Raw genomic sequence first — 27075 nt, 5'->3', positions numbered from 1 at the left:
AGAAAGTCTGTTTCCTCACACCTGGATCATGTTAGATAATACTGCTAATAATGTCCATGTTGACCAATCTGATGGGTGAAAATTATCTGGCTTTAGTTTACATTTTCTTGATGATTACTGAGGTTACACATATTTTCATGTACTTTTTCTTTTTTACATATGTGTTGGTCATTGGGCTTCCTTCTTTGAATAAAGGATATTAAAGTTCTTTTTAAAAAGGTGAATCAGATTTTAACTTGAGTATTGGAGATTTCTTTTATGGATGTGTTTCCTGCCTCCTGAAAACAAAGGCAAACACCAGATTCATATAATATAGTTTGGCTCAAAGTATATTGTGGATCAAAAATTATTCTAAACTGGGAAATGCAACTCAACCAGAAGAATGCACTTTGTCACACTTGTCTTAAGTGGGGGTGAGCAGGCCCCTTTTCTTCTGTTGAGTCTTGGGAGGAAAAAAGTCAATGAGATAGGAGTACGTTTCCCTTCTAAGGTAGAGGAATGAAGAACTCAGTTCTGCTCGGATGGACAGGGACTGTTTAAGGAGAACCATGAAAGTTCTGCTTCATAGTTGCTGCAGGTGGCCTTACATCCATCTCACGAGGACGACATCTTTTTTTTTTTTTTTCTGTCTTTTTGCCTTTTTCTAGGACCGCCCCCGCAGCGTATGGAGATTCCCAGGCTAGGGGTCTAATCGGAGCTGCAGCCACCGGCCTACGCCAGAGCCACAGCATCGCGGGATCCGAGCTGTGTCTGCAACCTACACCACAGCTCACAGCAATGCTGGATCCTTAACCCACTGAGCAAGGCCAGGGATCGAACCCACAACCTCATGGTTCCTAGTCGGATTCGTTAACCACCGCGCCACGACGGAAACTCATCTTACTCCTTTGGCTCCGCCCCGTACTGCCAAGCGCCATCCAGGAGGTGGCAGTAAAGCCCAGCTCGCCGCAAGCCATTTGCTTTCCCCAAAGGGGAAAAGTGCCCAAACCTGTGATGAATCCCACCCGAGGGCTATTATGTGTTCTCTCGTCTGTGCCCTACGCGGTCTTCGTTCCGTTTTTTGGGGGTCCAGAGTTGAGTGTTTAATCTCTTTGAACCTCAAGGAAGGGCTGTAGTAGACGGTCCATCAGGTGGTGCTGGCCGAAGAGTGGCGCGCCCTAGTGGACATTGATAGTTCAACACTCTAGCAGTCCAGTCCTCGGATATGAAGCTCAATGAGAACGGAAGAGACCCAAAACATGTGGCCTTTGTCTCTGTGATTGGGTCAGGGTTTCCCTAATATTAGCAGGTGGTTGGTGACTCAGAGCTCAGCAAGACAGAAGCAGTGGCTGGTGGAGGGCTAGGCTGGTGAGAGCACGATGGGAATGAGGTGGCAAGAGAAGCGGTGGACTACACTGAGAATCCTGAGTCAAAGTAAAAGATCTTGGAGGCTGATGAAAGTAGATTTGCCTCACGACGATGAAATGTGAGCGGATGGGCGAAGGCAGAGTGGCAGGAAGCTGATCATACCACTTCCAGGACTGCTAATCTGAAAAGGGCGTTGAACATCTTTGGAATGAACTGGAAATGTGGTCTTCAAGTGTGATTTACAAGCAGCAAAATGTAAGTTGATGCTCACAGTGAATGGAAATTGGAAAATTAGGTCACACCGGGCCTGGCTGTTTTCCTTGGTTATATTGGAGTGCAGCATAGGGGGTTTCAGCCCCAGACACACATCTAAACTTGGTATCAGGCAGCTAACAGTTAAGTCAGTGGTCAGTCCACTGGAACTGGCAAAAGCGCTGGGGCATGCTGTTTAGGGGAAATAAGTTATCTATTATGTGTGTAAAATTAAAGTCCTCAACATACCTCTCAGCATGTTGATGTGCAAAAAAAAAAAAAAATCACCACTGAAAACTGAAAAGGGGAAATACTTTGCTAATATGAAAACAGAGCCTTAAAATACATTTTATACACAATTTTATTACTATGACTATATGAAATCTACTTCTATTCTGAGTGAGGGTGGGCATCTAATTCTCCAAGTGTAAGTTCCCGTGGTGGCTCAGCGGTAATGAACCCTATGCTGGATCCTCAACCCACTGGGCCACAGCAGGAACTCTCCCTGTAAACATTTTTTTTTTTTTTTTTTTGGTCTTTCTAGGGCTGCACCTGCAGCACATGGATGTTCCCGGGCTAGGGGGTCTAATCGGAGCTGTCGCCACCGGCCTGCACCACAGCCACAGCAACACAGGATTTGAGCCGTGTCTTTGACCTACCCCACAGCTCACGGCAACACCAGATCCTCAACCCACTGAGCAAGGCCAGGGATAGAACCCGCAACCTCATGGTTCCTAGTCAGATTCATTTCTGCTACACCACGACGGGAACTCCATAATTTCTTTTAAAATTCACTTTGTAAATACACCTTGCTCTATAAGTTTTCTAGTGACAATAAAAGGGTGTCAGTAATGTCTCCAATTGTTTTATAACAATCTGAATTTATTTAAATGTTCTTTAATTTGGAAGAGGCAGTTGATTCTTCTGGCATCTCAGTATGGATTTTTAGAACTTTTCTTGCATAAATATCCTGTGATCATAAAAAGTAGGGGATAAGAATAATGTCCTTGTCGCTTCTCTTTTGCAAAACAAATAACGTATAAACCGACATGTTCACTGCTGAGAAGGAAAACAATTTCTAGTCAGTGGTGTTTAAGATGCTTCATCTTCCGATCCAATAGGTTTCGTTTGGAAAAAGGGAACCGAAATCTGTTTCTAGTCTTTTCTGAGGCCTTGGCTTCTTTTACATCAGCATGTTTGGGGCTTCTGTCTTCTCTCAGCTTTCCTCGGAGGAGCTCCCGCTCCAGAATCTTCTTCCGGGGAAATAATTGTAATGAGGAGGAAGGCGACCGTGTGGCCAAACAAACGGATAGAACTGAAAACGGTGGTTGCAGGTCGGAGGGAAGAAAGGTATGTATGGGAACCTAATGTAGACTCTGGGCCTTCGTGGCGGGAAAAAATAGAAGGGATGCCTGGGGGTCCTTGGGATGGGCTGGCTCCTTGTCACCGGGCTCCTTGTGGTGGGGGGCGGGGTGAGTGTGAAGATCTGGCAGTCTGTAGGGTCTGCATCATTCTGCGAGTCTCCAGGGGGGGTGGCCACCTCTTCTTGTCCTGGGGGGGAGAAGAGTGCAAGTCAGGAGACAGGCTTGCTGGCGGGAGCAGAGGGCGAGTCTGCAGGTGGGAGCAGGGGAGGAAGGAGAGAGCCCCAGAGTCTCGAAGCAAGTTTGAAAGAACTACCCAGTCAGTAAAATGAGACCTGGACGCTTCTTATGCCCCAGCAATTCCACTCTGGGGAATTTACCCAAGAAATGAGTGCTAATGTCTGCAAAAGGCTAGTTCAGGGATGTTCACAGCAGCCTTATTCATATTAACCCCACCCTGGAAGGGATACCGATGTCCATCAGTAGGAGACTGGATCAACCAACTGTGTGTATTCACACAGTGAAAGGCTACGCTGCAGTGAAAAGGAAGAATTACCAATACAACAACACGGATGCATTAAAAAAAAATCAAGTCAAAAATGGAGTTCCCATTGTGGTTCAATGGTTAACGAATCTGACTAGATTTGATCCCTGGCCTTGCTCAGGGGGTTAAGGATCCGGTGTTGCTGTGAGCTGTGGTGTAGGCCGGCAGCTGCAGCTCTGATTCGACCCCTAGCCTGGGAACCTCCATATGCCTCGGGTACGGCCCTAAAAAGCAGAAAAAAAAAAAAAATCAAGTTAAAAAATGAGTTAGCTCAGTAGGGTTAGGGTGGGTGTTATTTAGTGGACAAAGTAACCAGTGGATTCTTTAGAGCAGGGTGGTTGTTACATGAATATGGGGATACACATTTATATTTATACACAGCCACCTACATACACAAAAATACACATGTACACACGTGTTTCTATGCACACACACATACATGTAAAACAAGATCAATCTGTACCTTTAAAATTTTGTGCATTCGATTGTGCATAAATTATAAATAAAAAAAATTCATTGTAAAAAAGAACTAAATAAGTTCTAAGAAAATAAAAATAATTGCCCCTGCCCCCTCCCGAAGTCCATTAATCCAAAAGATCTGCTTCATTTCTGCAAGTGCGATCACCCCCCGGAAGAGACAGGGAGGGGCCCCCTGCATGCAGTGGGGGGAGGGGCACTAAGGACCGGGGTGAAGTTAGCTTCTGAGAAGAAATTCAGATCAGTTTCCAGGGTCAAGGTCTTCCCTCCAGCTGTATCATTCCCTCAAACTGACTATGAAAAAGCAAGCTTTCCTTTAGAAAATTATTCTGTCCCTCCCGTGGAGACTTACAATACAGGCCTGCTGAGTGGGAATGGTGGGGAAACGAATTCCTCACAAGAAGTTAAGACTACTGAGGCACTTTAGAGCTAGATTTCCTTTTACCTTTAGAACAGCAGAATTCAGATTTCTTGGTTGTATTGGATTTTTTTTTTTTTGGTCTTTTTTTCTTTTTTAACTCTCCAAGGCAATCTACAGATTTTTTAAATTCCTTTTTTAAATTGCTTAATGAATTTTTATTACATTTATAGGTGTACAACAATCATCACAACCAAATTGTACAGCCTTGGTCTTTTTTTTTTTTAGGACTGCACCTGGGGCATATGGAAGTTCCCAGGCTAGGGGTCAAAACAGAGCTATAGCCGCTGGCCTACGCCACAGCCACAGCAATGCCATATCTGAGCCATGCCTTCGACCCACACCACAGCTCATGGCAGTGCCGGATCCTTAACCCACTGAGCGAGACCAGGGATTGAACCTACCTCATGGATACTAGTTGGATTCATTTCTTCTGAGCCATGACCTGCATATGCTTTTTGACTGCCTACACTCCTAGCCCCTTCTAGAGATTCTGTTTTCACCCACAATCCCTGGAAAGGCCAGTCCTACACCCCTATGGTGGTGGCTGATTGGACAACTGTTTGATACTCAACTCATTCACTGGCTGGCCAGTGACCAATCAGATTCTTACTTGAGAATTTCAACAAAGAGACACAGCCAATGAAAGATGTTAGTGGAAGGTATAGGGCAGGGGCTGGAGTGTCAGCTGTTGGCCAGTTGAATGTTGAATAAACAGAGAAGGCAATCTTTCCATAACTGTAAAGTGGAGAAGGCCTCTCAAAGAGAAGAAGAGACAAGAGACCATGTGGTAACAGTGATGATGAGAGTAACCTTGGCACCTGACCTTCCAAGGCTGGTCTTTCTGAGGGCTGGCTGTACTTCAGGTTCTTAGAAATGTCCACATACTAATCATTCCACCTCCAGCTCTTTTGTTCTTTTAAGCCAGTTTGAATGGCTGGCTGTCTCTCTCCTTTTCTTTTCTTTTCTTTTCTTTTTTTTTTTTTTTTTTGTCTTTTTGCCTTTTCTTGGGTGGCTCCCGCAGCACATGGAGGTTCCCAGGCTAGGGGTCGAATCAGAGCCGTAGCCACCGGCCTACGCCAGAGCCACAGCAACGCGGGATCCGAGCTGCGTCTGTGACCTACACCACAGCTCACGGCAACACCAGATCCTTAACCCACTGAGCAAGGCCAGGGATTGAAACTGCAACCTCATGGTTCCTAGTCAGATTTGTTAACCACCGTGCCACGATGGGAACTCTGTGTCTCTTGAATTAAATACCAACCCTCTCTCCCATCCCCACCCAGGATACTAAGTATTAAAATCTTAGGGTTGAAACTAGATTAAGACATTTCAAATAACAGAAGGTGATTAAATCCCATATTACTCATTCTTTCCTCCTCTACAGTCAGATCAGTTCTGAACTTTTATAACAAGAAAATTTTTTGCTGAGAATCCAGTCTTAGGGGGAGAAGCTAGCCTTATTCTTCAATTCCATTTTGACATTTTGCTATCAGATCAGGCTTAGTGGGACCTTGGCTCTGCCCCTCAGTAAGCTGTACTGAAGCTTTTAAAAACACACACCCAGAGTTCCCATTGTGGCTCAACAGGTTAAGAAACTGACTAGTGTCCATGAGGATGTGGGTTTGATCCCTGGCCTCGCTGGGTGGGTTAAGGATCCAATGTTGCCATAAGCTGTGGTGTAGGTCGAAGATGCAGCTCAGATCTGGCATTGCTGTGGCTGTGGCATAGGCCAGTGGCTACAGCTCTGATTCATCCCCTAGCCTGGGAACCTCCACATGCTGTCGTGGGTGCGGCCCTAAAAAGACAATTAAAAAAATAAATAAAAGCACACACCCCTTATGTTCATTTCTTTTTTGGGGGGGATGGTGCTGCATCTGTGGCACATGGAGATTCCCAGGCTAGAGGTCCAATCAGAGCTATAGCCGCCAGCCTACACCACAGCCACAGCAACACAGGATCTGAGCCCTGTCTGAGACCTATACCACAGCTCACAGCAATGCCGGATCCTTAACCCATGGGGCGAGGCCAGGCCAGGGATTGAACCCGAGTCCTCATGGATGCTAGTCGGGTTCGTTAACCTCTGAGTCACTATGGGAACTCCTCATTTCCTTTCTTAAAACTGAGGCTACTCTCCAAATCCTCCAGACAGTGGGTGTTAGAGTCTCTAGTCAGTGTTTCTCTGGCTCTGGGAGCATCTGATATTATTCACTGCTCTCTTCTGGGAATTTTCAAGACTCAAGATGGAGATATAAGTTTGTCTCAGTAACTGGCTCACATAAAACCACATTCTCCCAGCAGACTAGACACATGGTGACTATTTCAAGTCCCCCGTTGGCTAGCTCAAGTGCTCTAAAATGTGAGAGCCTCAGGGATTGACTTGGGAAACTGCTACAGGTTTTTTGCAAGGTTCAGGACACACAGGGGAGTGAGTGGCTTGATGCTGTGCCTGGTCTCCAAGAAGCTAACACAGCTCATCCATCCTTTTGTCCACCCCTGTCCTGCTTCACTCCCCCTATCGGCTCACCTGTCACATTCTCCTCAGAGCCCCTTCAAGTTTCTCATTCTTCTTCATTCAGTGGAAGACTTCTCTTCAAAATTCTCTCTCCCTTTCTAGGCAGATTACTTAGCTCCACATTTTAGGGAGAAAACATCAGGGACCTGCCATGAACTTCTTCGGTTCCTACTTCTCTCACTTCAAAGAGAATTCTACCGATTTCTGACTCCATCCCCACCCCACCACCTGTTTAATCCATTGGAATCTGACTCTGTTTCTTCTAGTCCACAAAAACTACTTTGACAAAAATCATCGGAGTTCCTGTTGCGGTGTGGTAGAAGCAAATCCAACTAATATTCATGAGGACTCGGGTTCGATCCCTGGCCTCGCTCAATGGGTCAGGGAACTGGCATTGTCATGAGCTGTGGTCGAAGATGCGGCTCAGATCCTGCGTTGCTGTGGCTCTGGTGTAGGATGGCAGCTTTAGCTCTGAGTTGACCCCTAGCGTGGAAACTTCCATATGCTGCAGGTGTGGCCCTATTAAAAAAAATTATCAACAATCCTGGGGTTTTAAAAAGTTGGTTCAAGAAGTTTAAGTGGTGCAGGGGTTTAGGAATCCAACTGCAGTGGCTCAGGTCGCTGCAGAGCTGTTAGTTCAATCCCAACCTGGTGCAGTGGGTTAAAGGATCTGCATTGCAGATTGCAGCTGTGGCTTGGATTCCACCCCTGGCCTGGAACTTCTATATGCCATGCACACAGCCATTAAAAAAAAAAGAAAAGGAGTTCCCGTCGTGGCTCAGTGGTTAATGAATCCGACTAGCATCCATGAGGACACAGGTTTGACCCCTGGTCTCTGTCAGTGGGTTAAGGATCCGGCGTTGCTGTGAATTGTGGTGTAGATCACAGACGCAGCTTGAATCCTGCGTTGCTGTGGCTGTGGTATAGGCTGGTGGCTACAGCTCCGATTAGACCCCTAGCCTGGGAACCTCCATATGCCATGGGCACGGCCCTAAAAAGACAAAAAAATAAAAAACAAACAAATACAACAACAAAAAAAGTCTGCTCCCGCTGCATAGCCACCGTTTCCTGCCCTCTCTGATTGGCTTACTCCATTGCAGATTTCAGGTCTGTTTCCTCTGGGAGGCCCTCCCTTCCCTGAGGCTGGCTTACCACCCCTGGCAAGATGCTTTCCTAGCACCCTCTGAGTCCACTTTCATCTCACTCCTCAGTCTGATTACTTTTCAGTGGTCATATTCCTCCTCCACCGCAATATCTGTGTGACCAGCCTGTAAACCGTGGTCTCCTCGTTACTGGCACAGCACAACAGTGGACTTGAATCAACTGAGAGAAGTCTCAGTTTCCCTAATTGCAAAAATTACCACGTTCCTACCCCTCAGGGATAATGTGATCATTAATAAGCAACTGTTCTTCATTATGTAGCACACTGACACGACACCCGAGGCCCTGAATGTCAAAGACCAGAGTTCTTCTGCAAATCTCATTAGACCAAAGTAGGTCAAATATTAAATGCAGACTGAAAGCATTTTTTTTTTTTTTTTTGTCTTTTTGCTATTTCTTGGGCCGCTCCCGCGGCATATGGAGGTTCCCAGGCTAGGGGTTGAATCGGAGCTGTAGCCGCCAGTCTACGCCAGAGCCACAGCGACGCTGGATCTGAGCCGTGCCTGCAACCTACACCACAGCTCACAGCAACGCCGGATCGTTAACCCACTGAGCAAGGGCAGGGATCGAACCTGCAACCTCATGGTTCCTAGTCGGCTTCGTTAACCACTGCGCCACGATGGGAACTCCCGAAAGCATTTTGAGAGGCAGGATAGCACAGTGTTCAAAAGCCTCAGATCCCTGAGTGATGCCATTTAATAACTGTGACCACCGACAGCTTCCTTAACTTCTCCAAGGCTTCTTTTCTTTATTTATAAAATGGAGAAAATAACACCGCCTATCTCATTGGCTTGTTGTAATAACTGGAATAAGATACGTAAAGGGCTCAGATCGTGCCTGACACACAGCATGGATTTAGTAGGTGTGAGCTGCTGTTATTACTAATCTTGAATGTTATGGAAAATTCTGTTAGCATGAAACGTCATTTTCTTGGATCCAGATGGTTATATTGTATTCATAAAATCTGTGCACTATTGATAGGACTGAAGGGTAAAGATGTTGTTACAACCGGACCTCCATGAAGACAAGGACTGTTGACTCTCCTGGTCACTGCTATGTCCCTAGTACCTAGAATAGCCCCTGGTTTAGAGTGCTGCTCGGTGGTGACAATTCTTTTTTTTTTTTTTTTTTTTTTTTTGGTCTTTTTGCTGTTTCTAGGGCTGCTCCTGAGGCATATGGAGGTTCTGAGGCTAGGGGTCGAATCGGAGCTGTAGCCACTGGCCTACACCACAGCCACAGCAACACCAGATCCGAGCCATGTCTGTGACCTACACCACAGCTCACGGCAATGCCAGATCCTTAACCCACTGAGTGAGGCCAGGGATCGAACCCACAACCTCATGGTTCCTAGTCGGATTCGTTAACCACTGAGCCATGATGGGAACTCCTCGGTGGTGACAATTTATAGTGGGAATTGAATGAACGGCAGGGAGATGTTGAGTGTAGATGTTCCTCTCTGCAGATTTTTGTGAAGCTCAGTGAGTATTTAATTCCTGTCCCAGAAAAACTGCAGTAATAACTTAACGTTCAAAATTAGAAGATAGGTGTACCTGTCACGGTGCAGCAGAAACGAATCCGACTAGGAACCACGAGGTTGCAGGTTCAATCCCTGGCCTCACTCAGTGGGTTAAAGATCTGGCGTTGCCATGAGCTGTGGTGTAGGTCACAGGGGCAGCTCGGATCCCATGTTGCTGTGGCTGTGGTGTGGGCTGGCAGCTGCAGCTCATATTTGACCCCTAGCCTGTTACTTCCATATGCCATGGATGTGGCCCTAAAACACAAACAAAATTACAGGATAATAAAAAAATCAAGCCAGAATATTGCCTGGAGTTTGGATATCAGCTTTAAGTGGGTTTATTATAGTCTAGACATGAAAGTCATGGTACACCAACAACTAGTACTTGTTTTAAAAAGTAAGGATGAGATGACTTTTCAAAAAAAAAAAAAAAAAGGAATTACCTGGAGTCTGTGGTTCTTTGGGCAGACAATAGCTGGTTTGTAGTGAACTACCCTGACTTTTAAGTGAAGTAAGCTTTATGCTTGACATGTAAGTATACGGTGCTTCCTTTATACATGGAGAATTAGAAACATTCTCAGGTGCTTTCAGAGTCAAGCCAGAAAGAAACATAAACCCTGTGATTAATTTGCTCACAACTGCAACTTAATTCATTTTGTAGACTCACTGAATGACTGGCTATTTTGGTCAAATCTCTAATTTTACAGATAAAGACTTTGGAGCCCAGTTCGCACAAGTTCACACAGGCCTCTTTCAGTCCTAGGCTGCAAGTCTAGTCATTTCAACAGTGTGCAGGTTACTGTGTTAGGTGCTGTGGCAAATGCAGAGATGATAAAGACACAGGGAGGTGTGGGGAGGCGCTGCCAATGCATGGATCTGTAATACAGAGCAGAATGCAGTGACCTCTGTGGTTGATGAACAAATTGCTAGAAGAATTCAAAGAGATCGGAGAGTGCATGATTGCAGATTTTAAAACTGTCTTAAGAAAACCTTTGTGGAGTTCCCGTCGTGGCACAGTAGAAACAAATCCGACGAGGAACCACGTGGTTGAGGTTCGATCTCTGGTCTCGCTCAGCAGGTTAAGGATCCTGCATTGCTGTGAGCTGTGGTGTAGGTCGCAGACGTGGCTTGGATCCTGTGTTGCTGTGGCTGTGGCTGTGGCTGGCAGCTGTAGCTCTGATTAGACCCCTAGCCTGGGAACCTCCATATGCCGCAGGTGCGGCCCTAAAAAGACAAAACAACAACAACAACAACAAAAAAAACCAAACCCAAAGCAAACCTTTGTGAGGATAATACTATAGTGACATTAAATGTCATTATGAGCAGCAGAATTTCGATAAACAGAGGTGGGAACAGGAAGGCAGGAGGAGAAAGAATGAGATGGGTTGGAGAGCTACACGTGCCCCTGACTGGCAGAGCCAGGGCGTAGGTAAGCAGGTGATGACCTGGAACCTGGGCTGCCTGGAGAGGGTGAAACTGCATTGGAAGGACTTGGAGGCCAGTCTGAGAGACAGTGGGGAAGGGTAAGCCCAAATCAGAAATCACACGTTAAAGGCGTTAGTTTTTCAGGAGTTCCTATCGTGGCGCAGTGGTTAACGAATCTGACTAGGAACCATGAGGTTTTGGGTTCGATCTCTGACCTTGCTCAGTCGGTTAAGGATCTGGCGTTGCCATGAGCTGTGGTGTGGGTCACAGACGTGGCTCGGATCCCGCGTTGCTGTGGCTCTGGTGTAGGCCGGTGGCTACAGCTCCGATTCGTCCCCTAGCCTGGGAACCTCCATGTGCCGAGGGAGCTGCCCTAGAAAAAAAGACAAAAAGACCAAAAAAAAGGTGTTTGTTTTTCAGACCTGTATAAACCTCTAATCTCCTTGTTACTTAGCTGCATATTTACAAGGTTTCCTGGAGAGGGGTTCACTTTCTGAAAAGGGGTCAGAGGACAAGTTCTATTTTACGGGGCCTCTTTCGGATGTTGCTTTTAGCAGGCGATGCTTGCAGGTTGCGTCCTGGGAACCACGGCAGGTGTTCTGGGTGATCTATGGCTCCTTGCCTGCTGATGGCTCCAGTTCACCCAGAGATTGGACTAGGTGGTCTCGGTGGTGTCACCACCAGAGACGTCACTGCCCCTCTCTGCTCTGCCGGGAGCTTTTGGGACGTGGGGACAGAGGACTCAGTTTGACTCCTGCTGATCCTTTTCTTTCCTGTCCCCAGGGTTTGCAAACCAATTCTGTGGCTCAGGTGACCTGGAAAGTTTGTAATCGGGGAAAGGAAAGCGCTAGGAGCAGTGGAGAAATGGAATCTAATGGAATCCTAAAGAAAGAAGTCTATGTCCACCTCTGTGGCCCCAAGACACAGCTGACTAGATGTGATTAAAGAATGAATAGAGGAGTTCCCGTCGTGGCGCAGTGGTTAACGAATCCGACTAGGAACCATGAGGTCGCGGGTTCGGTCCCTGCCCTTGCTCAGTGGGTTAACGATCCGGCGTTGCCGTGAGCTGTGGTGTAGGTCGCAGACGCGGCTCGGATCCCGAGTTGCTGTGGCTCTGGCGTAGGCCGGTGGTTACAGCTCCGATTCAACCCCTAGCCTGGGAACCTCCATATGCCGCGGGAGCGGCCCAAGAAATAGCAACAACAGCAACAACAACAACAACAGACAAAAAAGACAAAAGACAAAAAAAAAAAAAAAGAATGAATAGAGACTCAACACCCACCACGTGCAAATTACTGTGCCGCTGGGGATAGAAAGAGGTGGACATTGTATAAATTGTTAGCTCTATAGCAATAACTACTAGTATTCATACAGTGCTGGAAGCAGGGAGATCTTGCATGAGAGCTCATTTGGTCCTCACAACCCCCCTAATAATGAGTGTCACTGATGCTGTCGCTTCACATACGAGGAGACATGGCAGAGAGGTTAAGGGCATTTAAAGTCGCAGAGCTAGGGCGGAGACTAGGACCAAGGTCTTCAGATGATAAAGTTCAGCCTCTTTCTCCTTAACCACCCAGGCTGACGGGAGCTGACGTAAATATCCCAATCCATGGATGTGTATAATCATGGAGCCAAATTTTGTCTTTTCACACAACTTATTAATTAGTGGGCCCACAGGAGAATAAAAACAAACCCCTTACCTTCTGCCACAGTTACCACCAACCAGCAGACCCATAGCCAGGAGGAGAAGCAGAGTCTGGGAGCCATGGCTTCCACCCCGAGCAGTCACTGCCTTGAAGCCAACGTGGCTTTAAAGGGGTTGGTGAGTCACCCACAGCCTGATTCAGGGAGCCTGCATTTGCATAGTGGACCACAGTGATCAGGGCTTGTGGTGTGAGGGGAAGAGGTCAGCAAGGAAATACCAGACAGTGTTTATCAACCAGAGCTCCGTGTAATGACAGCTGAGCATCATTCATCTCTCCTTGGGGTTGGATTGCGGATGACCACGCCCTCACCATCCTTTTAATTCCTTCAGATCTTCTCCCCCTGTTAGCGCCATCTCTCTATTTGTGTGGATAGGTCTCCCTCAGCAAGAGAAAGACCCGGTCCAGGAAATACTCAGCACGGCTTTGCTCTGTGTGGCTTACTTACTTCACAAAGCCAAACAGGATGGGAGGACCCTATCCAAAGGCTTCGTGACCCAGGTGGATTGAAGAGGTTGTTGGCAGACCTCCGTTCAGAGGGGATGACTTCTCTTCTCTGCTCTTGTCCAGGAGCCAAGGGCAGCAGAGTCATAAAACTATCTTTTCCAGCAGCTGTCAAGGTCAAGGTCTAAGCGAACATGAAATTTTAGGGAGATTAGCTTCGTGAGTTGTCCTTCCAGGGCTACCTCTAATTCATCGAATAGCTCATAAGATGCTGGGTTTGTCTGCTGTCAGCTGTTGGAGGCGTGGAGGGGTCTGGGGGTGGGGGTGGGGGTCACAAGAGCATGGACCTTGGACCAAGAGATTATCAGACGAAGTGATGTAAGTCAGAAAGAGAATGACAACTATCACGTGATATCATGTATTTGTGGAATCTAAAATATGATACAAATGAACTTCTTGACGATGGCAGCTGCACAGACACTGAGAACAGACTTGTGGTTGCCAAGCGGGGAGGGAGGCAGGAGGGAAGGAATGGAAGTTGGGGACTAGTGGATGCACCTAGTGTATCTGGGATGGATAAACAAGTCCTACTGTGTAGCACAGGGAACTATATTCAATATCTTGTGATTAATGTGTATCTTGTCATATGTGTATGTCATTGTGCTTTACAGTAGAAATTAACACAATGTTTTAAATCAATTATATCTCAGTAATTAAATTTATATAAAAAAAGGAGCTTGGAGTTAGGAAAAATTGGCTCCAATTGTGTCTCATTTTTTACCAGCTGGGCGATCATGATGAGTCTCTGAGAGGCCCGGTCTGTGAAATGGGGCTTGCAGTATTTCCCTCAGGGGATTGTTGTGATGAATAAAAAAGGTAATTGACATAAAGCTCCACCTACAGGGCCTGGTGCTCCAACGGGAGTTGTTGTGGCTGCAGTTAAATTATAGTGAGTCCCATTCTTTGTTCTCTTAGATTATGCTTGCCAACTCATTGCATTGCTCAGCGGCCTCTGGGTTGAGCAGAAGAGTCCCTGGCCATTGCAGAAAGAACACAACAGCGCAGTTCTTGGCTCTGAAGGGCGGACTATTTAGCCAGGCAGACTGTGCAAACTGAGAACCAAAGTGAGTAAGAACGCAAACACTCCCCAACTAGACAATGGTAAATTCCACAGGCTTGATGCTAATCCTAGGCAAACTTCTAGAAACAGATGATTAAATGGGCGATTTGTCAGCAGCCCGGAGAGGAAGGAGGACACATTGAAAGAAGCTCAGTTCCTGAGAGTTGGCAGCTCTGTTGATCCCATGTCCTGAGCCACATCCAGGTCTGGTGTAGGTGCTCAGCCTAAAGATAGGGTTCCTGCTCCCATGGAGTTTCCAGTCTGGCAGGGACATTAAACACTAAGGAACAAGAAAGGGTTTGAGTGTTAAGAGAAAGGAAGTACTGGAGGCTGTGAAGTCGAGAAACATAATGAATTTTACGTCAATAGGTGTGACTCATACTGCCATGCCGACAAAATTAGATTCACATGCTCTCTTTAACTACTGCCCTGTGTTCTGTTTTATGCATTTCTTGCAAATTATTTAAGAAAATTTTCTGTTGAGAGTTCCCATCATGGCTCAGTGTTTAAGGAATCTGCCTAGGAAGCATGAGGTTGTGGGTTCGATCCCTTGCCTTGCTCAGTGGGCTAAGGATCTGGCATTGCCCTGAGCTGTGGTGTAGGTTGCAGACGCAGCTTGGATCCCGCGTTGCTGTGGCTCTGGCGTAGGCTGGTGGCCTCACCTTGGACTGGACCCCTAGCCTGGGAACCTCCATATGCTGCGGGTGCGGCCTTAGAGAAAGGCAAAACAAAACAAAACAAAAAAGACAACTTTCTGTTGATGGACACCGCACTATTTCTACTGATTACTAGAAATTTTCTTTTTGGTATTGGATTTCTGCTGACCTTTCATTTGATGTTTTGTCCAAATTAAAGAACCCAAGCAAAATGGTATACCTGTTTTTCTCTGTATCTGTTGTCCTGAAATTAATAAAAGCAACAAAATGGCAAAGAGAGTGAAATTTTAAAAAATTTCTTCAAATTCTTATTTTTGAGGCATTCCCATGTGGTTCAGTGGGTTAAGAACCTGACATAGTGTCCATGAGGGTGTGGGTTCCATCTCTGGGCTCAATCAGTGGGTTAAGGGTCCAGCGTTGCCAGCCAGCAGTCTGTATAGGTCACAGATGGGCTCGGATCTGGCACTACTGTGGCTGTGGTGTAGGCCAGATGCTGCAGCTCCGATTCAGCCCCTAGCCTGGGAACCTCCATATGCTACAGATGCAGCCTTAAAAAGAAAAAATTCTTTTTTGGCTGAAAATTTCTAACTTTTCTCTTTACTGTTGGAATAGGGAGTAAGTCTTGCCAGTCTTGTGTGTACACTCTAGTTTAGACCAGCGGCGTCAGAAAGGCTGGTCTGCTCTAGCTGCAGCTTGGACAGATGCTTTGCTGAAGCTCCTTTCACGCACTCAAGGGCTCCCAGGTGTTGGCCTGAGGGATGCTTGGCTTCACCTGGCCTTCCTCATCTCTGCTGGCCTGATGGGATGAAGTCCCCATTTTGCTGCCAGGCCTTGGAGAAGCAAAGATGAGCTAGAGTTATGTCCATTGGGGCTAGTCTCCTGCTGCAGAAACTGCTGCAGCTGTCCAGGAGAGACGGTCCGCTCACTCGGCCTTGGTGAGTAAGGGTGAAGCTGCCAGGAGGTCCTCCATGAGTCAGGGTTACGGGTAGCAGGGGGAGTGGTGGGTACCAGGCCTGCCCGAGTCAGGCTGAGGGAGTAGCAGCTGGCGCTGCAAGCGAGGCTTACCTCCCGGAGGCCTGGGGGTGGACGGACTGGAGCACATACTTGGGGAATCTGAAGTTTCTGTGGCTGGCGCCGATTTGAAGGTGCTGCTTCATGGGTGGCCTGTATGACTCTAGGCTTGCTAGGACATCTTCTATGGGGACTTCTCCGAAAAGGGATTGCAGCAGCTTAGACATAACTCGAGCTCCACCCTTTCGCAAATCAGGAGGCCTAGAGAAGTTTCCTAGAGTCATCTCTGTGATTTAACAGCAGAAAGGTCGTAACATCCAGGTCAGGGGCAGAGTGAAGCCCAGTACAGGAGATCCCTTGTTTATCAATGGTTTGAACAGCATTAAACCAGCGGGATAAATTAGTGTTCTAGTCCCGGCCTTGCCATCCATTAGCTGGGAGACCTGGACCAGTCAGCCCCACTGACCTCAGTTTCCTCATCTGTACAATAGATCATTTTCTGTATTCTAAAGCATCGTTATTCCAATTATTGTCCATGCATTAGTTAAGCTATTTAATTGCCAAAATAACTCAAAGAGTTAGAAACTACTGTCATCGCCACTTAAAAGATGAGAAAATGAAGGTACAGAGAGGCCGAGTCAGGTGGCTCATAAGTGGCAGAGCCATGGTAGGAACTCAGGCAGTTTGGCTCTAGAATCCTTGCTCTCACACTGTGCTAGGTGGGCTCTGGGCCCCTGGTTGTCCACCTGCTGAGGGAAAAGCTCTGTGAAAGGATCCTTAAAATGCACCCATGGCTGTAGGACCAAAACTTGGTTTGTTAAAAAGTATTTTTTCAAGGCAAAAATAAATAAGTAAAAAGAGGTGGAGGGGGAATTTACAGAGTAAAGGAGACTTAAAGAGCCACGTCAAACAATACAACTTTTGAACCTTATTTGGGTCCTGCTTCAAATAAACAAATTGCTAAAAAAAAATCCAACTGGGGAAATGTGTCTTTTTTTTTTTTTTTTTTTTTTTTTTGCTATCTCTTGGGCCACTCCTGCGGCACATGGAGATTCCCAGGCTAGGGGTTGCGGCACATGGAGATTCCCAGGCTAGGGGTCTAATCGGAGCTGTGGCCGCCAGCCTACGCCAGAGCCACAGCAACGCAGGATCCGAGCCGCGTCTGCAACCTACACCACAGCTCACGGCAACGCCGGATCGTTAACCCACTGAGCAAGGGCAGGGACCGAACCCGCAACCTCATGGTTCCTAGTCGGATTCGTTAACCACTGCGCCACGACGGGAACTCCCCAACTGGGGAAATGTGAACACTGACTGGATATGTGATTCTTGTAGGTGTGACAATGATGAATGACTTTGTGAAAAAAAAAAAATAGAGTCCTTACGTTTCAGAGATAGATGCTGAAATACTTACAGATTATATGTTACCTGGGATTACTTCAAAACAATCAGCAGATACAGAGTGAGTGCCGGTATAGTTGCAATAAGGTTGTCCATGTTTAATAGCTGTTTAAGCTTGGTAATGGGTGCATTTGAGTTTATTCTCCTCTCTACTTTTGTTTGGAATTTTCCCTTATAAAAAGTCTTTAATAAGTCACTCTGTTAGGAGTTCCTGTTGTGGCTCAGTGGTAACGAGCCCGACTAGCATCCATGAGGACGCAGGTTCAATCACTGGCCTCAATCAGGGGGTTAAGGTTTTGGTGTTGCCATGAGCTATGGTGTAGGTTGCAGACACAGCTCAGATCCCGAGTTGCTGTGGCTGTGGCGTAGACTGGCAGCTGCATCTCCAATTTGACCCCTGGCCTGGGAACTTCCATGTGCCTTGGGCGAGGTCCTAAAAAGACAAAAAACCAGCCACAGCAACTTGGGACCTGAGCCACATCTTTGACCTACACCGCAGCTCTTGGCAACGCTGAATGCTTTAACCCACCAAGCAAGGCCAGGGATGGATCCTGCATCCTTATGGATACTAGTTGGAGTCTTTTTTTTTTTTTTTTTGGTCTTTTTAGGGCTGCATCTATGGCATATGGAAGCTCCCAGGCTAGGGGTCAGATTGGAGCTGCAGCTGCCTACCTACGCCACAGCCACAGCAACTTGGGATCTGAGCCACATCTGTGACCTACACCACAGCTCATGCAGCACTGGTTCCTTAACCCACTAAGCGAGGCCAGGGATTGAACCCACGTCCTAGTGGATACTAGCTGGGTTCATTACTGCTGAGCCACAATGGGATCTCCACTAGTTGGATGCTTAACCCGCTGAGCCACAACAGGAACTCCTGGCAATTTAATTTGAATCCCTAGATCCAGCTGTACCTGAAGCCACACACAATGTTTGCATGTGATTTGCTAAAACTGATTCTAAAATATTACCAAACACAGTCTTACAGTAGCAAATCACATGGAGAAAAAGATTCTATTTTAAGTCTAGTGTCGCTTGCTAAGTGGAAAGAAGAGCTATGAAGTCTTATATTCTTGTATTTGATTACAAAGTAGACAGGGGTAGAAAATTATGTCCGTTCCAGTGGTTGGGAAAGGTATTTGCAGAACTTAGACCAATCTTTTTCTCATACCGTGCATTCTTCCTGAGAGCTGAGAGCGACCGGGTGACCGGACAGACTCCCTCGCAGGCGGAAGTTGCGGATACCTGGCTGTCTCGGCTATGTGTGCAGTGAGGTGACTTCACTCTGCGGGTGCAGCCGCCCTGTTTACACTCGGCGGTAGCATCAGATGGATGAGTTTGTGGTGATGAGTCACTGTGGGCTCTCCCCAGCTCAGACACAGGCTGACTTCACATTTTGCCTCTAACCGCCCCAGCTGGAGCTCCTGAATGGCATGACTGAGGTCTGGCTTCAGGTGTCATGAATGTGCCACAGCAGTCAGCTTGCAGGGAATGGAAATTTCTGGGTCTGGCGTTGTAGGGCCGGGTCCACAACATTGTTTCTCTGTGTGATGTTGAGGCGACATGTCCTTATATAAAGCAGTTGTGAGAGCATGAGCAAATGAACTTTTCTCTCTTTAATTTCTCTCTTTAATTTTCTCTCTTTAATTCATAGAATGAGGAAAATAATAGGACCTTCCTCATAGGAAGGAGGTTAGATGGATACCAACATTTAGGCGCTTTCAGTGGCCACTGGTGCCTAGTAATTGTCAACTATCACGACTGCTGAACAACAGTAGCTTCCTACCTCTGATGGACATTTCTCTAAAACCCAAAATCTGAAATAAAACAAAGACAAGACAGACTGTGACGATGTACCAAAATCGTGAGACGTTCTATGCGAGTGTGCCCTGCTTCTCAGATGTCCCTACTGGAAGTGCTGATTTTTCGTTTTCTGAGGTACCGAGGCAGCTGGAGAGCTGACCTGGAAGGTTCTCAACAGGCGAGCAGGGGCGTTTTCTTGAGGGTTCTGTTGGGTGACAGGCGAGCTAAAATCTTGTCACCGCGCCCACCAAGACAGTGGTTTCTGTCAGTTGCAATACTTAAGCTGGCAGGCTTTGACAGAGTTCTTTGAAATATCCTGGAGTTACAGGAAATGGTAGTAATTTAAGATTTGGATCCAGCTTCGGCCAGTGCCTCCAGGAGATGATGAGGGTAACAAGCAGCTCCTTGTTTTTCAGAAATGGCATGGTTTTGATGTAAATTTGCAGAATGCTGTTAAAATTTTTTCTTTCCTCTCTCACTCACTGCCTGATTTTTTCCCTTCCTCTCCCTCTCTCTCAAACTCCACCCCCCACCCCACACAGGAAGTATATGCTTCCTTCTCTAGAGCTAACCACTTGCCCTATCATTCCATTCCTTTTTATTTATTTATTTATTTATTTGTTGTTGTTGTTGTTTTTTATTTTTATTTTTTTGCTATTTCTTGGGCCACTCTCGCGGCATATGGAGGTTCCCAGGCTAGGGGTCGAATCGGAGCTGTAGCTGCCAGCCTACGCCAGAGCCACAGCAACGCGGGATCCGAGCCGCGTCTGCAACCTACACCACAGCTCACGGCAACGCCGGATTGTTAACCCACTGAGCAAGGCCAGGGATCGAACCCGAAACCTCATGGTTCCTAGTCGGATTCGTTAACCACTGCGCCACGACAGGAACTCCCATTCCTTTTTAAATATATTTATACACACACACCCAGACATTGTTTTGTAGGTGGGTTTAATAGTTTTTTATATAAATGGGACAATATCTTGAGTTGCCTCCTATTTTTTTTTCACCACACCTGCAGCATGTGGAAGTTCCTGGGCCAGGGGTTGAACCCGTTACACAGCTATGGCCTGCATCACAGCAGTGGCCAAAACGCTGGATCCTTAACCACCGCGCCACAAGGGAACTTCCTAAATTGCCTTCTAAATCATTTTGTTCACTTAAAATGTCTTTTGTTTCCATATGCTGATATATATATATAGATCGATCTCTTTCTTTTGAATTGTTGCTTCTTATTGCCTTGTATGGGTGCATCATAGATTTATTTATCAATTCACCACTTGATGGAATTTGGGTTGCTTTCTATTTTCTGCTCTTGCAAACAATCCTCCCACGGCCCTCTTTGGGCACATGTAGAGTGCCTTTGTTGTAAGGTGCATTTAAAAATAATTTGCTGAGCAGTTCCCACTGTGGCTCAGTAGGTTAAGAACCTGACTAGTGGGAATTCCTGTTGTGGCACAGCAGAAACAAATCTGACTAGTATCCATGAGGATGTGGGTTTGATCCCTAGCCTCGCTCAGTGGGTTAAGGATCTGGTGTTGCCGTGAGCTGTGGTGAAGGTCAAAGACCTTCCAGTGTGGATCCAGTGTGGCTGTGGTATAGGCCGGCACCTGTGCCTCCGATTCAGCCTCTAGCCTGGGAATTTCCATATGCTGAGGGTGCAGCCCTAAAAAGCAGGGAAAAAAAAAAAAAAAAGAACCTGACAGTAGTATCCAAGAGGATGCAGGTTTAATCCCTGGCCTCGCTCAGTAGGTTAAGGATCTGGCATTGCCTTAAGCTGTTTAAGATGCGGTTAGGATTCGGTCCTGAAAAGCAAAACAAAGAAAAACAAAAAACTTGCTGCAAGTGTTTTTAGACTTAAGTTCTAGAATATATTTTCATTACACTCTAAAATTTGCTGGTCCCTATGAGGTCTTGGTGATTTGATCTTTTGGACTAAACACATGTCATTTGCTGGCTAAAACCATTTCCTGTCTTTTCAACAAAATGAGACAGGATAGGAGTTCCCGTCGTGGCTCAGTGGTTAACAAATCCGACTCGGAACCGTGAGGTTGTGGGTTTGATCCCTGGCCTTGCTCAATGGGTTAAGGATTCAGCGTTGCCGTGAGCTGTGGTGTAGGTTGCAGACGAGGCTCGGATCCCGAGTTGTTGTGGCTCTGGTGTAGACCATTGGCTACAGCTCCGATTCGACCCCTAGCCTGGGAACCTCCATATGCTGCGAGAGCGGCCCAAGAAAATAGCAAAAAGACCAAAAAAAAAAAAAAAAAAAAAAGAGACAGGATAATGGTGATGGCCACAGAGAAGCAGAATGTACATCTCAATAAGGCATTCCCTACTCTCAAGACCCCCACCCCAGGTGTCATAGTGAAAGTGGCAGCCAGAACATTTTTTCAAAAATCCTCAAGATTTCAGAGGTAATTCCCTTCAGCTCTGTAGCCTGGCAACACTTTGTACCATTAGCAGGCCCCCCTCTTTTATAAGCACCAGCACCCTTTATTTTCGAATTAAATTGCATGTTGAGTACACTTTGCTGGCAAGTCTGCAGCTGATGCCTTTCTCCACAGGATGTTAACTACAGTATTTGTGGTTAGCATCTTGCACGGCCTCTATGCTTCACTACCTTTATTTAATAAAACACTTCTTTTTTTGAGTTCCCACCATGGCAAGAATCCTAATGCAGCAGCTTAGGTCACTGAGGAGGTATGGGTTCGATCCTTGGCCCGGTGCAGTGGGTAAAAGGATCTGGTGTAGGTCACAGCTGTGGCTCAAGCTGAATCCCTAGCCTGGGAATTTCCATATGTCACGTGTGCGGCCATAAAGTTAAAAAACAAACCAAAAAAGCCCCACACCCTCTCAAAAAACCCCACTTCTTCCCCCCCCCCCAGTTCTGTTTTAAAAAGCATGAGGCCCAGATTTGCTGAGTCAGATGTGATGTTATTTTTCTTCTTCAACTGTACAAGCATTACTGTAAGGATTTGGGAATTATTTTTTTTTTTTTGCCTTTTATTTTTTAAGGTCACACCTGCAACATATGGAATGTGGAAGTTCCCAGGCTAGGGGTCAAATTGGAGCTACAGGTGCCAGCCTGCACCATAGCCACAGCAACGCTGGGTCCATGCCGTGAATGCGATCTACACCAAAGCTCATGGCAATGCCTGATCTTTAACCCACTGAGCGAGGCCAGGGATCGAACCTGCCACCTCATGGATACTAGTCAGATTCATTTCCACTGAGCCACGAGGGGAACTCCCGGAATTGGGAAATTTATTATCTAACACAAACCTGTTGGAGACTCCTCTACTGTCAACTGACCATGGACCATGGAACTAAATTTAGTTCAAACACTGTTTAGTAAGTGGCTGTCTACACTGAGGCAGTGTCAAAGTAGCTAGTCCTGGGGAGATAAGGGAGATAAAGGACTCCTGATGCTCCTTTGTTCTAGAATGAAAATCAACACATTGGTTCCTTTCACGGAGAAAATCTTGAGAGAAAAAATGGTGACTACATTAAATCATGGGCTTGATGATATAGTTGGATTTACTTTCTGGTACAGGCGCTTTCACTTGGGCACTGTCCAAACTATATGTCTGATGGGCTTTAGGAACTCGAAAGAGTAAATGGATGAGTGAATGAGACATATATGAGATGGAGTAAATAACTTTTCAGGGTTGACAAGGCAGGATGTGATCAAATAAAATTTTCTCACTCAGTGGGATGAGGTTCCTTGCTTGCTTTTTTTTGTTTGTTTGTTTGGTTTTTGGCTTTTCTAGGGTCACTCCCATGGCACATGGAGGTTCCCAGGCTAGGGACTGAATCGGAGCTGTAGCCACTACCTATGCCACAGCCATAGAAACACCAGATCCGAGCCATGTCTGTGACCTACACCACAGCTCAGGGCAACGCCAGATCCTTAACCCACTGAGCAAGGCCAGGGACCGAACCTGCAACCTCATGATTCCTAGTTGAATTCATTAACCACTGCACCACGACAGGAACCCCTTCCTTGCCTGCTTTTGCCTGCCACGGAGGGAAGGTTTATTTAAGGCACCAGGCTCACCTGGCCACTGTTGCCTTGCTACTATTATCCCCTATCAAGGCATTTTCTCCTGTCGTGTTTTACCCTTCTTCCAGATCTTATCTCCTTTTCTCAGACTCCTGCCATGGGACTTGAGGAAAAAAAACCAATATATGGAAAGCTCATTCTATGGTCTATTAAATACAATTCTCCCTACAACGGGCTGAGGAAGTTATTATAGTCTACTTTGTATTTGTTTATTTATTTTTTATTTTTTGTCTTTTTGCCATTTCTAGGGCCACACTGTGGCATGGAGGTTCCCAGGCTAGGGGTCTAATCGGAGCTGTAGCTGCCGGCCTACACCAGAGCCACAGCAATGAGGGATCCAAGCTGTTTCTGTGACCTACCTCAGTTCATGGCAACGTTGGATCCTCAACCCACTGAGCAAGGCCAGGGATCGAACCCACAACCTCATGGTTCCTAGTTGGATTCGTTAACCACTGAGCCACGACAGGAACTCCCTATTGCCTACTTTGTAAATGCTCAGAGAGGTTTAGGAACTTGGCCTGGGGCATATGCAATAAACTGGCACCTACATGTAAACTTGAACTTATGTCTCTGGTTCTCCCTGGTGGTCTGGGCTCCTACTCTCGCACCCAAGGAGAGTGCTCCCAGAATCTGGGTCCTGGCACGGAACCTTAAAGGTGCCCACACTGACACACTTATGTTCCATTTTGGCTCCATTAATTTCATAGTCATCTACATTTTTTTTTTCTTTAGGGCCGCACCTGCAGCATATAGAAGTTCCCAGGCTGGGATTGAATTGGAGCTGTAGCTGCTGGCCTACACCACAGCTACAGCAACGTGGGATCCAAAGCTGTGTTTGTGATCTACACCACAGCTCATGGCAATGTTGGATCCTTCACTCACTGAGTGAGGCCAGGGATTGAATCCGTATCCTCACGGATACTAGTCGGGTTCTTAACCTGCTGAACCACAACAGGAACTCCACATGGTCACTTACTTAATTGCCACGGTCCTGCCACCATGTCCACTTCTCTGTGTTATAGACTCTGTACCTCCCTATAGGTTGAGAATGCCTTCGTCTTATCTTCGTATCCCTCACAGTAATGTATGGGGCTTTGAAAGCAGCACACTCAATAGATTATTATGTTAAATATGCTAGCCTATGAACTTTTTTTTTAGGGCTGCACCCTCCATACATGGAAGTTCCCAGGCTAGGGATTGAGCTGACCTACACCGAAACTTGTGGCAGCACTGGCTTCTCAACCCACTGAGGCCAGAGATCAAATCCACATTCTCAGACACTATGTCAGGTTCTCAGTCGGCTGAGCCACGATGGGAACTTCCCTACGAACTTCTTTATGTGCCTAAAATAAATGTTAAATGAATGAGGTGTTCCCGCTCTGGGGCATGGGATTGATGGCATCTAGGGAGCGCAGGGATGTAGGTCCCAACCCCTGTCTAATACTGTGGGTTAAGGATCCCATGTTGCCATGGCTGCAGCTTAGGTCCTAACTACAGCTTGGATCTGATCCCTGGCCCAGGGACTCCATGTGCTGCCAGGCGACCAGAAAAAGAAAAAAAAAAAAAAATTAAACGAATGAGACTGAATGAGATGCAAATACTTAAACTTCAAGATGCTGTGATGTGAATTCCGTTGAGCATGTGTGTCTACTAATAAAGCTGAGGAGAAAGGCATCCGGCAGCCCATCCTCCTGAAATGCAGTCTTTCCTCTCCCTGGGGCTTTTGGAGCTTCTTGCCAGTCTCTAACCTCCTTGAGGGCAGAAACTGGGCTTCTCTTTGTTGGTTCTCTGGTGCCTAGCACATTTTTGGCATACAGTTCCTGGAACTTGAAAAATATGTGTGAAATGGTTGAATGTGCTAAATTCTTAGCATTTCTTCAACCGCTGTTACGAGAGCTTACTATCGGCCCCCATGTGGTTCTTAGATTACAGATTGTATTTGGCTTCTGCTCCATGGTTTCCTGGTGCTGGTCTGACATTTTCTTCTGCCAATTCCATCACTTCCAGCTTCTGTTCTGCATCAGGCACAATTCTGTGATCAGAAGTACAGGCTGGGAGGAAGGTGAGTGATGTGAGAGCGTGGGCACCATTGTTTTTCCTGAGCACATCTCCGAAAAGGAGAGGTGACTGTTGTTGGAAGGATGGTGAAATGAAGTTTGAGGAAGCAAAGTCTGGAGGTAACCGGATGTGGGCTTCCAAGAGTCCTCGCTCGGGTAGCAGTTACCTCCTGTAGCATAGCATAGTGACAACACATATGAAGTGCTGTATACCAGGAAAGCTCATGAAAGACTCAGTGACCAAGATTTTACTGGGGGCTGGTCATGTAGGTGCTCTTTGCTTAAGACATCCCCAAATTCCAGACTCCTAGAAGGAGAGCAGGTGTTCAGCATAAACCACAGTGTTTCTACGAACGGTGAAGGCAGAGAGAGCTCCTCTCTTATCAGTTAGGGAATGGGGGAAGTCCTCCTGAAATCCAAATTCCTAGATGCCAGCCAAGAGCCATTCTTGCCAATAGGCCTAAGGATAGCAGTCCCCAAGCCTGCTATGTTAACTCATTTTTTCAGACCCCTCAGCTTCGGATCTATGTTGGCTAAGATTGCCGCCTTTGCAGATCTCACAGGATGTAGGAACATGGCCCCTGTTAAAACTCCACTTAATTCCATAGCTCCTGCAAAATTTAGACAAATGCTTCAGGTTGACAGTGGACTAAAGCAAATCAACCAGTAACCCTGACTATAGCTGTGGGCCAGATTCAGTATTTTGCTAGAGCTGGTTAATACGGCTATGGGCACGTTAACGGTATGTGATCAGTCATGGTTTGGGCGCATACTTTCCATCCCTATGAAAAAACAAGATCAGGAACAGTTCATATTCACATGCATTTTTATTTTATTTTATATTTTTTGTCTGTCTTTTTAGGGCTGCACCCATGGCATATGGAGGTTCCCAGGCTAGGGGTCTAATTAGAGCTACAGATGCTGGCCTTCGCTACTGCCACAGCAACCCCAGATCCAAGCTGCATCTGTGACCTACACCACAGCTCACGGCAATGCTGGATCCCTAACCCACTGAGTGAGGCCAGGGATCGAACCTTCAACCTCTTGGTTCCTAGTCGGATTCATTTCCACTGCACCACAACGGGAACTCCTTCACATGAAATTTTAAAAAAGCAATGTTGGAGGTCCCCTTGTGACACAATGGAAATGAATCCGACTAGGACCCATGAAGTTGTGGGTTTGATCCCTGGCCTTGCTCAGTGGGTTAAGGATCTGCTGTTGCCGTGAACTGTGGTGTAGGTTGCAGACACGGCTTGGATCCAGCATTGCTGTGGCTGTGGTGTAGGGCAGCAGCTACAGCTCCATTCTGACCCCTAGCCTGGGAACCTCCATATGCTGTGGGTGTGGCCCTTATAAAACAAAACAAAAAAAGCAATGTTAACAGCCTAGGTTATGTTATAACTCTCTTGCTGTTATAGCTGAAAGAGACCTAGACCAGGTAGACATTCTACAGAAAATCACTTCACTATATTGATGGATTATGTTAATCAAATGGGTGAGCAAGATGTGACTAGTAAATGAGGCCTCAATAAAGTACATGTGCTTCAGAGAGTGAGCTAAAACCCATGAAATTCAGGGGCTACCACATTAGTAAAACGTGGAGGGATGAGTGTCCAGTGATTGGCTCCATGCTAGAACATTCCCTCTAAAGTAAAGACAAATGAGTGAAACTTGCATCTCCCATCATGAAGAAGGAGGCACAAAACCTAATAAGCCTGGCTGGGTTCTGATGCAGGCAGCATATTTCCAATCTCAGAATACTGCTCTCAGCTATATACTGGTGACAGGAAGGTGGCCAGTT

At 46.5% G+C, this 27075-nt stretch overlaps 1 protein-coding gene and 1 long non-coding RNA gene across 2 annotated transcripts; one reads left to right on the top strand and one right to left on the bottom strand.

Annotated features, from left to right (window-relative positions):
• LOC110262126 lies at positions 861 to 11988 on the top strand. The gene is made up of 3 exons (XR_002346712.1): positions 861 to 1602; positions 2820 to 2949; positions 11800 to 11988. It is a non-coding gene; the product is annotated as an uncharacterized LOC110262126 (long non-coding RNA).
• C8H4orf26 (chromosome 8 C4orf26 homolog) lies at positions 2347 to 13043 on the bottom strand. Its single transcript, XM_003482414.4, has 2 exons — positions 12717 to 13043; positions 2347 to 3150 (listed from the first exon to the last, which is right to left on the bottom strand). The coding sequence occupies exons 1-2, from the start codon at positions 12781 to 12783 to the stop codon at positions 2816 to 2818; spliced, it is 402 nt and encodes a 133-aa protein (XP_003482462.1). The 5' UTR covers positions 12784 to 13043; the 3' UTR covers positions 2347 to 2815.

This window comes from Sus scrofa, chromosome 8 (genome assembly GCF_000003025.6).
Source record: "Sus scrofa isolate TJ Tabasco breed Duroc chromosome 8, Sscrofa11.1, whole genome shotgun sequence".
In the NCBI taxonomy this organism is placed as follows: domain Eukaryota; kingdom Metazoa; phylum Chordata; class Mammalia; order Artiodactyla; family Suidae; genus Sus; species Sus scrofa.
This window is presented reverse-complemented; position numbering and strand designations above follow the sequence as displayed.